The following is a 14215-nucleotide window of genomic DNA, read 5'->3' on the forward strand; positions in this document are numbered from 1 at the left end:
TCTCTCTCTCTCTCTCTCTCTCTCTCTCTCTCTCTCTCTCTCTTGCGCACCCCTTCTCTCTCTCTCTCCCGCACCCCTTCTCTCTCTCTCTCCCGCACCCCTTCTCTCTCTCTCTCCCGCACCCCTTCTCTCTCTCTCTCTCTCTCTCTCTCTCCCGCACCCCTTCTCTCTCTCTCTCTCTCTCTCTCTCACCCCTTCTCCCACCCTCACCAAGCCCCTCTCCCCTCCCAAATGGACACTAACAGGTGACAGCAAGTGAGTTAGTGATCCCATCCCTTCCCAAGCACTGCCACTTAACCCATGCCCCAGCACTGCCAGTCTGCCACTGGCCTCATCCTCCTAATGAAGGACTACAGGTCCCAGAATTAGTCCCTTAGAGCTGAGGATCTGACATGCTCCCCCAATGGACGGGGTAGGAATCGGGTAGGTCAGTGTAATGATCAGGTAGGTCAGTGTAGGAATCAGGTTAGTGTAGTGGTCAGGTATTTCAATGCAGCAATCAATTAGGTCAGTGTAGGGATCAGGTAGGTCAGTGTAGGGATCAGGTACAGTAGGTCAGTGTAGTAGTCGGGTAGGTCAGTGTATGTGCAGTTTTTACCCCAGATCCCTTGTGTCATTTGTATTTCTTTTGTGGTATAAAGTACAGGGTTTTATATACAACTTTAGTTCCTTAGAGATAAACAGCATTTGTTTCATGTATGTTAGCCCAACATCGCAAGAACAATTACACTCTGTGAATCTAAGTGGCTGCCTGCAGCTGCAATGTTGGGCTTCCATACATGAAACACATGCTTAAATAGGTAAGGGGCGGGGCCTCTCGGCCACGTCATATGGCGGCACTGCCTCCTTGTGATGTCACCGACCGCTGCTTGCGGGGGGGGGGGGGGTGTCCCTGAATGGCTGTATGGAAATGTGGTCACCCTATGTGTAATACATGATATAATCACACACACAGCACACAGTACATGTGTAATACATGATATAATAATCACACACACAGCACACAGTACATGTGTAATACATGATATAATTATCACACACACAGCACACAGTACATGTGTAATACATGATATAATAATCACACACACAGCACATGTGTAATACATGATATAATTATAACACACACAGCACACAGTACATGTGTAATACATGATATAACAATCACACACACAGCACATGTGTAATACATGATATAATAATAATAACACACACAGCACACAGTACATGTGTAATACATGATATAATCACACACACAGCACACAGTAATACATGATATAATCATATTCACACAGCACACGGGATATATTTGGAACTCGTGATACCAATGTACACTGTAATACATGATATACCATGATGATCCCCTTGATTCCCCTCCATACACCGATCATAGGAGATCCCCCATGTATGTAGTCTGGTATACAAACCACACATCATACATGGTGGAATGTAAGGAATTTCTCTCCCCGAATATACAGAAGATATCACCCCCGGTGTATATGCCGGTAATATACACTGTCCTGTCATACACGGTGTATATATTTATATCTCCTTTAATCACACAATATTGATTATTATGATATTATTATGATGGTGATAATATCGGGGATATATGTGTGGGTGGTGTATAGGAGGTGATCGGTGTGATGATCGGAATGTGATTAGACATAGATCGGGATTTGGATGGTCTCAGGTGGGTGTATGTAGGTGATCGGATGGAGGAGGTGTGATCGCCCCATGTATGGACACATTCCTTCATAGAAGGGCTGGTCTCTCACTGATCGGACACCCATAGATTTATTATAACTCCTATTTCTTATACATTCTTACTTGTAATAAATATTTATTATATTATTATTATTATATGTAGTTGTTATATGGAGGGCGGTGGTGTGTGGGGGACACATGGGGTCGGGCTGTTTTATACATCAGATCGGTGTGTACGGATCAGACATTTATTGTCGGGGACCGGTCTTCCTCCATATTGATGCCTCTCCTGTCCCCGCCATGTGTTGTGTGTAGTACTGGGGGGGAGGGGAGGGGAGCACACAAGGGCCCCACATCCCGCCGATCCCGGGGGCCCCGACCCGTGTCGGTGTATTTTTAAATCGGATGCGATAGAGACCCGCTCCAGCCATGGCTTCACTTCTCTCCCTTCCCCCATCTTCTTCCAGCGCTGGGGGGCGGAGCTCTAAAGGGCCAGCCCCAATCAGCGCCAGCCGCGGTTGCTCGGTGACAGCTGCAAGGCCCGCCCCCTGACATTACAGAGCGGACTCCGGCAGGGAAGAGCTGGAGTGACGGCAGAGGGAGCGGGAGAGGGAAACGGCGGAGTCCGGGTACATGTCACCCCGGGGAGATCGGCCTTCCCCAGCACCGTCCGACAACAGCAGGCATGGAGCTCCCGGCCGCCGGGGAACATGTCTTCGCTGTAGAGAGCATCGACAAGAAGAGAGTCCGCAAGGTACGGCATGGGACCCGGGGAGAGGGGGCACGCGGGGGGGCACCCTCATCATCATCAATATTATTTATTGATTATGTCTTCTCTTCTCCCAGGGACGAGTGGAATACCTGGTGAAATGGAGGGGATGGTCATCCAAGTAAGTCCAATCATCCGGAACTCCGATCCCATCATCGCACCCCAATTATTATTATCAATATTATCATTAGAATTATTTATTATTATTATTATTATTATTATTAACACCATCCAGCAGACAGGCGATCAGACGCAGGGAGAGGATCACATCACTACACATGGCATGGGAGTTCTGACTATTACACCTCATCATCAATTTATTCTTTATTAATATCAAAATGTATTCTTACCATCCAGCAGACAAGCGATCAGATGCAGGGAGGGGATCACACATGGCATGGGGTCTGACTATTACATCTCGTCATCAATTTTATTATTATCAAAAGTATTATTAATATCAAAATTATTATTATCAAAATTATTGGCATGGGGTCTATTACATCTTATTATTATTCCACAAGCAGTCATTGCGAGGGAGGCATGTCTTGAGCTCATACATTTTATTTAGTATTTCTTCCCCTGGTGTAGTGTTGGGAGCCTTGGCACAGACAGATCCTGAGATCCTGAATTTTATTATTATTATTATTTCTTCCTGTGGTGTGGTGTCCTGAGATCCTCTATTCTATGTACAGGATCTCCTCCTCGGGATCAGACAGGCAGAACCGGTGTTGGTCTGGCTGGATGTCAGCCCTGTAGGGGGTTGGGAGTTTGCCTTTTGCCTAGGATGGAATGTCTTTTCCTGCCTCTCTTCTCTAGGAGTGCTCGTTATTCCAGAAGCATGTCACCTTACATGGCTTCCCTGTAAATGAGGATCATTAGCTGGGTGGGGGTGCTGACAGTGCGCACATTGCACTCCCCCATACAATCCAATCAGGATTAATATTTCCACAGATCTGGGCTCAGTGAAGTCTGGATTTATTATTATTATTATTATACACGATTTATATAGTGCCAACAGTTTACGGGGGACAACACAATTACAGTACAGTTCAATACAAAAGGTACAGGAGGGCCTTGCTCGTAGAGCTTACAGTCTAAAGGGAGGGGGTGGTGGTACAAAATAATAGCTGGTAATAGCTGCAGAGAATGATTTGATGGGGGTGATGTATTGATCACTACTTATTCCCCTGACTTACCGAGCAAGAGTCTGTTACAGATCACCCCTATTATTGGACTTGTATCCCAAATGTGGAAGATGATTACTCCATCCCCTGGATTCTTTTATATAAAAGATAATAACTTAATCTCTTGGCTTCTTTTATATTAAAGATGCCAAGTAGATCTCTTGACTTCAATCCCCTGTGTTCTTATTTTATAAAAGGTGGTAGGTAGATCCTTGGGCTTCCTATATAGAAAAGATAATTGTGTGATCCCCTAGAATCTTATATACTAGATGTTTACTAGAGACCTTGGCTTTTTATATACAAGAGATCATTGCTTGATCCATTGGGTTCTTGTATATGAGCCGATTACTTGGTCCCCTGTCTTCTTGTTTATAAGATGATTACTTGATCCCCTGTCTTGTATATAAGAGATGATTACTTGATCCATTGGCTTATTTGAGATCTGATTACTTGATCCCCTGGCTTCTAGTGTATATATAGGTTGATTACTTGAACTCTTGTCTTCTTCTAGATGGAGTGTGTTATTTTATTTTTTTGGGCCAATTCAGAACAGAGGTATATTATATAGATGAAGAAATGTTTTTTTACTGACTTCAATGATGCAACATACACTACAGATGGATTTCACTTTTCCTTTTAACCCCCCTCTTGCTGGTGATACTGGGTTGTCCTCAATTGGCATACACGCCTGTCCAGCATTATCCTGTTGTAACTCACCTTCCCCTATGACATTATCAGGGAGCTGCCTCTTCCGGGTTCTTGTAGCTGTCCCCTTGATGACGTGGCCACCAGGTCTGCCCTCCTCCTGCTGCTCTGTGGATGGCGAGGCCTCCTGGGATGTCTGATCTAGATATCCCAGGAGGCTCTGGCTGTAGTACACACCATCCTGGCCTAGTCTGGGACTGGATTTTAATTAAAAATAAAAGGACATCTTCTTCAGTTTGCAGAGAGGATGGGTGCATTAGTGCAAATGTGAGTTTTGAAGTATAGGTTTGCTTTTATACAATCTTTAGGGTACAGTATCCCAACTTTAAAAAAAAGAACTAGATTGTCTAGGGGAAGAAGGACTTTATAGTGAATGGGACATGAATTTGTTTCATTTTGTACAGTCTTGAGTAGTGCTGTCCAGTGTTGCAGTATTATAGGCTAATTCAGAAAAGTTCTAGGTTGTATGGATGGAGAAGAGTTTTTATGGCTGGCCATACATTATACAATTTTCCTTTTCAGATTTACTAAAACCATATAAGGTCAAACCTAAACACTTTCAATTAGTATCCAATCGGGCAGGCCCTTCCACTACATAGTTAAAGATAAATCTAAAGGAAATGGAATAAGAAAAGTGTATAATGCATGGCCATCTTAAAGCCTAGTACACACCAGTAGTTTTTATCTCATTCAAACCAGTGGGCTGAACGAAAAAAACTGAAGAGAGGAGCCACTGTACTAACTATCCAATGTCAGTACAGATATCTTCCCCCATTGAGCTTTTGTGTTCTGACAAGGGGACGCCCCCTGCCAGAACACACCTGTCAGTGCTCTCAGCAACTGATCGGGTGCTGATCGGCAGACCTTTTTTGGTCGGACCATCTGCTGTACACACGGGCCCTATAGAGTGAATAACATGATGGAACAGTAATGAATTTCATATTGTGTGGTCTAGGCTGGTGCTGTCCAATATTTCCATGTTATAGGCCAATTTAGAAGGCTTCTGGGTTGTATGGATAGAGCAGAAATGTTATACTTCATACCATGATGGAACACGAATGAACTTTATTTTTTGTTCAATATAGGCTAGTACTATCCAATATTTCCATTTTATAGGCCAATTCAGAAGAGTTTTAGGTTGTATGGATGGAGGTTTATAGTGAATACCATGATGGAACATGAATACATTTTTTACTTTGGTTGGTCTAGCCTAGTACTTTCCTATAATCCCATTTTATAGATCAATTTAGAAGAGTTCTAAATTGTATGAATGGAGAAGAGGTTTATACTTGAAGGGGTTTTAAAGGTAAATTTATTTTTTCCTAAATAGCTTCCAATTACCTTAGTGCAATCCTCCTCCATTTTAAATGTCCTTATTTCTTCTGAGAAATGCTCACTTCCTGTTCTTCTGTCTGAAACTCCACACAGTAATGTGAGGCTTTCTCCCTGGTGTGGAGTGTGTCATGCTCGCCCCCTCCCTTGGACTACAGGAGAGTCAGGACACTCTCTATGTTGCAGATGGAGAAAGGAGCTGTGTGTTAGTGGGCATCCTGACTCCCCTGTTGCCCAAGGGAGGGGGAAGGCACGACACTCCACACCAAGGAGAGCCTCACATTACGGTGGTGAGTTACAGACAGAAGAACAGGAAGTGAGGATTTCTCAGAATAAATAAGGACATTTAAAACAAAATCGAAGGATGTGGTAAGTGAAGGAGGACTGCACTAAGGTAAAGGAAGCTAATTAGGAAAAACTTTATATATATATATATATATATATATATAATTTTTTTTTTTACCTTTTACAACCCCTTTAATAATATGATGGAACAATATTGTACGGTTTAGGCTATTTCTATCCAATAACTCAATTTTATAGGCCAATTCAGAAGAGTTGGGAGGATGGCCGGAGAAAAGGTTTTTACTGATGTGCAAGATTTTATTTTGTCGGGTCTAGGCTTGCGTCCAATATCCCGTTGTTTCTAGGCCATTTCGGAATAGAGCTACATTGTGTGTGTGTGTGTGTGTGTGTGTGTGTGTGTGTGTGTATGTATGTATGTATGTATGTATGTATCTATATCTCTATCTCGCATACCATGCCGGAACATGACCTCTCATCTTGTACTGTCTAGGTATAACACATGGGAACCAGAGGAAAATATTTTGGACCCTCGACTTTTGGTTGCATTTCAGAACAGGTATGTTTATCACTCTTCTTTAATCTACAAAGACTTTTGAGAAAAATATATATTTATAAAAGGGGGGGGAAAAAACTCTATAAAACTCCATATATAACATTGTAATGGGAAGACTTGATGGAGATATATGTGGTTTTCTGGGGACGTAATTTTGGCTAATGCAAAAAAAAAAATCAGGCTGTTTCAAATGAACCAATTAGTTGCCTGGCAGGTGTCCTAGATCTCAGTATCCCAAAGAAATGTTTTGTCCCTTCGGCCATTACAGATTTGTAATTTGACAGAGGTGGGCGTTCCATGACAAGGTTGTTGTGCAGAGGCTTCCTTCCCTCCACCCACTCACGAAAACTCTTGGCTAATTTTGACATTGTGTAAACAGTCTGGAGCGGAGTCTCCCCAGCCTTAGATTGCATGTAATCTGCTCTATGCATTTTAATGAGATCATTAGCATGCTGCCTGCATCTGTACATCTTCGCATCCAGCATGCTGCTCTATATTTTCTATTAAATGGGTTTAACGTTGCATTTAATATTTATAGAGATAATAAGGTCGGAATGATTCAGGTGCAGCGTTGTGCGTTTTTTAAGAATGATTATTCTTCTTCATGAGTAGGTACCTAAATTTATACCCAATTGTGCTGCCGTGGAATTCTTATTATGGAAGCGTACAACGCTAAGTGCAATAGTGACTGGTAAACAAGGAGTTAAAAGCACAAATGTGTTCCCATCAGCTCACATTGTTACTGAGTTGCATATTTGTGTAACATTCACATAGCTTGGGAGTAATGTCATCATCCTGAAGACCAGCTGCAGTAAACCATCAGGCCTGCAAGTGATGGGCGGATGGTATGTTTAAGACGGACCTGTTCCAGGATGATTCTCTGAGGTCAAACTGTGCGTTATTATTCTGTTAACCCTGATGAAGAGCGTTCTGGCACTCTCAGAAGGCCTTGGCGGTTTCTACTATTAAATGGTTATAACGTTTAATGCCTTTCTAGTCCATCTGTGTTTTGGCCAGATGTCTTTTCGTGTATCAGCTGATCCGAGACGCATGTGCTGGGAATGTGCCTGCCTTATTCATACCTACTTTCCGTGCTGGCAATCTGCAACGGTATCCTGCAGCTGGACTCTGAATCCTATCCAACACAAGTAGACAACACTATGTGTACAGCCTAAGGCTTCATGCATGCAGACGCTGGAATCTTATGCACATGAATGTAAATCCCCCAAATGTGGCTTTTGTTTTTAGATTATGCAGGTATGACCTATACCTGTGTACAGTCGTTCATTGATATAGGTGACTGTATGCTGTTTCTGGTGCAAAAATATGCCCCTAATTTACAACAGATGTGCTTAAAGGGGTTGTAAAGGTACAATTTTTTTTCCCATGGACTCCGGCTTTGTGACTGGCCAGGGTCGCATGATGTCATCCCCGCGCATGCGTGCGGGAGCTGCCGGTTTACGGCTCAAGCCCTTTTGAAACGGCATGATCGTGTTCTTTCTTCAGTATGCCGATGACCTTGGCGCAAAAGTCTGGTAAATATCTCCTAATCCGTTCAGGTGATATTTCCAGTACCTACAGGTAAGCTTTATTATAGGCTTTCCTCTAGGTAAAAGTGGTGTAACTAGGTTTACACCCACTTTAATTGAACAAGCTGATTGACTACCATACACAGCTGCACTAGATTTTGCATCCTCCAGTTTAATAAGGCCTGATTCACTGCAGGTTGCAGTTTGCATATTCCAGGTGCATTTTTCATTTTTTATTTTTTTCCAATACACATTTTTGATCCATTGAAGTCCTATGGAACCAGAAAAAAAATCCCTGGCCCTTTCTATAACATGCACAGATGTGAATTACATCCATAGGAAACCATGTTAAATGGACTGTAGTGTTTTTCTGTAAAACTGAATACGCACTAAAATGTGCTAAGTGTGAACCAGGCCTAAGGGTCCTTTCACATGGGCTGTCCATTCAGATCCACCTGTTAGTTTTTCAGGCGGACCTGATTGGACCTTGCAGTCTCCTCTATGAAGCAGCGGATGTTAGCGGACACATGTCTGCTGACACTTACAGCTATCCAATCTGATCCTGTCTGCCAAAACCAGAAGGATGGTGGTACTGTGTTTCCATCCATGATCTGGCGGATTGGATAGAAACACACAGGTGGTCTGTTTCCCTCCAGTTTCCGCATAGAGGAGAGCGGGACTGTGTCTGCTCAGCACAGCTAAGAGGACACGGACCTGTCATCTGCCTGCTTAGCGGCGTTCAGCTTGCTCCCCTGCTGAGCAAGCAGAATCTGCTGCATGGAGGTATCCATGTGAAAGGGGTTTAAAATAACCTTGTTATGCGCGGGTAGCTTTTAAAACCACCAACAAGAGTCTATTGATTCTCGCTAGTGGCCACCCATGTGCATCCATGTGAATGTAGGCTTACTACTGCACACAGTGAGACTTTGGCTTATTCTTGCTTATTCATTATTTTTTTTTATTATTTTTTTTTTGATGACATACATTTCTGAATATGAACTGAGCTTTCCTAGCTGTGTGTGTGTGTGTGTTTATAGATAGGAACTAACATGTGTTTTATGATGGAATATGTGCGAGAAATGTTTTCCATTAATTGCTGCACCCTTTAGTGATTCCAAATATGTAAAATGTGACTAAATGTAAGAAGTAAGGATTATATGTAAATGATGCTGGGGCATGGAGACATCATCAAGAGATTAAGGGTGTAGTGCAATTGACCTTGTGCATTACATCAGATTGTGTTTTCCTTGTATCAGCACCAGTTTTCCCAGAGCATAGCAGCATCATTATACTGAGATATGCAAGGCAGTCTTATCCAGACCGCATCATACACAAATATATAGGAATTTTAATCAGTATCCATTTCTAGCCTCTGCTCTAATTGTAAAATTCAGCAGATCTGTTCAGGTTGTTGTGAAAGGTAGCAGAAAAATAATCCTTATGGTACCATACTTCAAACCCCTAGCAGTGCAAAGGTTCAATTCTTGTTCTGTCAAGGGGGGGTTTGAATAACACGAAGGGCATACCTTATTCCTCACTCTAGACTAGCATTTGGCATGTTCCCATTTGGAGGTAGTACTATATGACGGGGTATAATTTTTGCAACCCTGTCCAGCTGCCTTTGCATTTAAAGGGGCATTCACTAACGAGTCCTTGGTGACACTATCGTCATGACCGGTTCTCTTAAAGGCTAAATTAAAAAGAAGTCTGAAGAATATTAAATATTTTTTTGCACGTTTTTTTATGATTATTTCATTTATTTCTGTAGTGCAAGATGGAAAATAAATTTCACTAGGTGTTGTATTTGTCACCTCCCTCCATTGCCGCATGAGTAGCATATGGAGGAAATGCAAAACCAAGATAACTGGTGTCATGTGGCCAGTTGACTGTTAAAGTGCACTGAGACCTACAAGAATAGTCAGGCATTAGCTATTTGGTCCATGTACAGTTTTGGATGGAGGGGGAGGAGATGAGCATTGCTGCAAGGCACTCTGATTCTATGTCTTTAAGGGGGTGCAGGTACAATCGGGCTGATTTCTAACCTTCCCAAGGCTGGCCATTAATTGTAAGATTTTCCTTTTAGATTTACCAAAACCATATACTATGAGGTCAAACCTAAATACTTTAAATTTTGTATGCAATCAAGCAGGCCCTTGTGCTATGTGGTTAGGTAAATCTAAAGGAAATTCAATAAGAAAATTGTATGATGTATAGACAGCCCAATAGATATTGCCTCCCAAGTGCTGGACAGGTGTGGCCAGGGTTCCCCATATACATGAGATTGTCTGTCTGAGTAACTATCTTCTCATGTCTATGGAATCTACTCCTGGAAGCAGTACTGATGGGAACAAGAAGGCGCCAGATACTTAACTCTCTGCAGATGCATGTGTTGTTTTTTTTTTTTTTTTTTTTTCTGCCTTTCCAAAATGAATTACCTTTTGGTTAGGAAGAACCGATGAGCATCCAACCACCACAAAGTATATGCAATGATTTTTTTTTTATTTTCTTTATTGTGGGGGGGAAAAAAAAAAAAGATATTTATTATTATTATTATTATTATTATTATTATTATTATTATTATTATTATTATTATAAAAAAAACTGGAGTGCAAAATCTAGTGCAGCTCTGCATAGAAACCAATCAGTTTCTGGGTTTTATTGTCAAAGCTTGATTGAACAAGCTGAAGTTGGAAGCTGATTGGAGCTGCACCAGATTTTGTACTCTCCAGTTTTAGTAAATCAACCACACTATATCAAATGTAAGAATGTGAAATCATCTAGCCTGTGCCTATTAACTCCTTTTGACCACCTTGACTTTGCTGTCACCCTTTTTAATGTAGAGAACGACAAGAACAGATTATGGGGTACCGAAAACGTGGACCTAAACCAAAGCACCATATTTTGTCGGTAAGTTAAAGCTGAAGTTATATTGTTCCCTGGTCACTCTTTCCCCCTCTCATCAACCTGCCAGTGGCATTTTTTTTAAATGCAACATTTCAATTTTCATTACATGGCTTATTTTCATCCCAGTGATGTCATCTGTGCTTCTCTATGAAATGCAGGCAGATCATGACTTGTGGGAGGGGAAAGCATGCTGTTGTAGATGGATTTCTGAAAATATCACAGCACCCTACCATAGAACTCCTGTCGAGAGTCCACAGTCCTGATGCAAGACAGCGGGCTGGCCCTTGGGAGTAGTTATGCAAATATCTAAATACCTTGATAGACGAATGTCAGTCTGCAGAGGTGGGCGTTCCTAGGCAGACTGTATTTGCATGTAGATTGCCCTAGGTAATGCCCATATGTGCTGGGTAAAAAAGTTGTAATTTTTTTTGAGGCTGCAGAGGAGTCTATTGATTTGGGTGACTACCAAATATTTAATGAGGTCCATGCAGATACTGCCAGCTGTGGCTCATTGAGTAATATGGCAATCAGATGGGTAAAAAACCTTTTTGCTTGATGTAATTTTCCCATTGATAAGCCAGCACTCTTGCCTCTCTCCATCTGCTGGATTTACAGTTTGTGTTTTGGGAAGTGCTGATCTAACCTCTGGTCCACTCCATTGGGGAAGCCATGTGACTAACCCCCATAGTATCCAGTGCCAGTAGTTTCTTTTAGCAAAGGTATTTCAGGATCAGTGTTAAGGAAGTAGGGGGTCTTAGTTTCACTTAACTGGTGTGTGTGTGTATACAATTAAAGCTTTTCTATTTTATCACAGGTGCCATCATTTGCTCGTCGTTCCAGTGTGTTGAGTGGCCTTCAGGATGCTACTGTGGACAGCCATACTAAGCTGGAGATGACATCCATAGCAAAGAGCCAGCCTTACCAGTATCAGTTGAACAGTAAAAAACACCACCAATATCAGCCGTATGTCAATGATCACTCCGAAAAGCATCACACGAGTAACAAAAGAAAATATTACTATCAACTGAATAGCAAGAAACATCATCATTACCAACCAGACCCCAAGATGTATGACCAATATCCCTCAGAGAAGGATTCTCAGAACTCTTCCGATCAAAGGAGACATAGGGAGTCCTGGACTCAGAGCCGGCCTATTGAGTTGGAGGCTCCTGCAAAGAATGGCATAGGACTAGCTTTAAATGGCTTGGACAAAAATCTCCCTAGTGGAACTCCCACCAGCACTGTTAAAGAAGTGTCTGGAAATGGCGTTGGGGGCAAAATGAAAATTGTGAAAAATAAAAATAAGAATGGGAGAATTGTCATAGTTATGAGTAAGTATATGGAGAACGGTATGCAGTCTGTAAAAATTAAGTCTGCGGAGGAGAATTGTGAAACTGAGCCTGGAAGGACAGTGGCCACAAAGGTCACCTGCAATGGTGACAGGACTTGTAACGTGGTTGAAGAAAAACAAGAGAGCTTGAAAAACAGAACGGAGTCCAAAATCACAATAAATGAGAATATAGGGTGTGGAGACAAGAAGACCGCTCCTCTTGCTGGCCTCCGGAGAACCTATTCTAGTGCTGAATCTGTTCTCAACCAGCCTTTGCCACTCACCACCAAGGAGGACAAAACTACATGGACCAATGGAAGCAGTTTATCCTGTAATAAAGAGTCGCCTAAAGAAGTTGTATATATTAACCCTAGAAAAAGGTGTTTGGCCGAGATGGCAGGTGTTGCAGATGCCTCCAAAAAAGTACTTCCTTCACGAAGCGTTAGTGCTCCCGGTAGACTGGAGAACCAGGGTGGTGGTCAGAGCATTTTGCCCATTTCCCCACAAGAGCCAGACATTATTCTATTAGACTCTGATTTGGATGAACCCATAGACTTGCGATGTGTGAAGTCCAGGTGTGACAGCCACCAAGAGACCACGAACCATGTTGTTCAAGTGACTGAAGAATCCCAGGCCAGTGAACCGGATGATGCAAAGGAGGAACCAAGGACCGTATTCAAACCTTTTTTTGGAAATATTGTGATTACAGATGTAACAGCCAACTGTCTTACTGTTACTTTCAAGGAGTATATAACCGTTTGACAGAACTTGGAGTGATTAAAAATGTAATTTAGGGATAACAGCAGTTGGGGGGGGGGGGGGAATCACATATTTGTTTACTTTTCATTTAAAGACTTTAGAAGTTTTGAAGCATTTAAAAGCACTTAATAACTAAACAGCCTGTATGTGTTATCTGCAGGCATCCCCCCCCCCCCCCGTAACAAAACCATTGTCAATGGTAACCATGTAAGTTGTATATATATTTAGTATTTATATGTGTAGATTTATTCAAGCTTTGCATTGTTAATAGCTATAATTTTTTGTGAAATGCAACTTTGATGTAACTATTTTGCCAGAATCACACTGAATTTAACCCGATATATAAAAATTTGTATATTTATGGTGTATTGTTGATATGCAAAGAGAGATTAAATCCAGAGCTGCTAATAGATTTTTTTTTTTTTATGCTTCCGGTAGCTGCTTGTATGTAAATATTTAATGAGGAAAAAGTATGTAAGCAGCATGAGTTATTCCTGGGCTTGTGTAGAAGTCTGTAGCCTTAGTTAGGTGCTAAATGATATTGTGCAATAATAAAAATGACATTGAATTATGAAGAGCTGTGGCAGCTGTCTTCACTATTTCAGCAGCAGGGTTTAACATACAAAGTTTGGTGCCTGTACTGCTGCATAGGGTTCCAAATGGAAGACAGCAGATGGCCAGGGTGGAGAAGAGACTTCACTTCCTCTGCTGATCACCAAGGCCTAGTAGCGGGACTGCACTCTTAGGAGGCTTAAAGAAGATCTAGCATATTTATATTTTAATGTTCAGTCCCCTATAAGACAAAGTACATATAATACTTTGTACCATGTTGCTAGGTGCTTCCTTACCATAGCTATGAGGTCCAAACCGGACCCTCTCCCCTGCCAATCTGGCAATAGGTAGGCAGGAGATGGACACTTCATAACGGCAGCTTAGCTCATGTGAGCACTTTCACCAGACAAGCAGTGGCAAGAAGAATGGAGAGGGAGGGTGGATGTGTCAACTTCTGAATTCCTCTTGCCGCTGCTCAGAATCTAGACAAGTTGGCGTTGAAAAGCATCTGTCTCCTTTCTTGCTGTTGCTGGATCTGCACAGCAGGAGGGTACAGTTGGGACCTCATAGCTAGGGTTAGGGAGCACC

At 42.1% G+C, this 14215-nt stretch overlaps 1 protein-coding gene across 1 annotated transcript; it reads left to right on the forward strand.

Moving 5' to 3' along the window:
- Positions 1–2245: 2245 nt before the first annotated feature.
- Positions 2246–13650, forward strand: CBX4 (chromobox 4). The gene is made up of 5 exons (XM_040331589.1): positions 2246–2458; positions 2551–2594; positions 6491–6556; positions 10923–10989; positions 11801–13650. Exons 1-5 carry the CDS (start codon positions 2390–2392, stop codon positions 13076–13078), a joined length of 1524 nt encoding a protein of 507 aa, XP_040187523.1. The 5' UTR covers positions 2246–2389; the 3' UTR covers positions 13079–13650.
- Positions 13651–14215: the final 565 nt, after the last annotated feature.

Source organism: Rana temporaria, chromosome 12 (genome assembly GCF_905171775.1).
Source record: "Rana temporaria chromosome 12, aRanTem1.1, whole genome shotgun sequence".
NCBI lineage: Eukaryota > Metazoa > Chordata > Amphibia > Anura > Ranidae > Rana > Rana temporaria.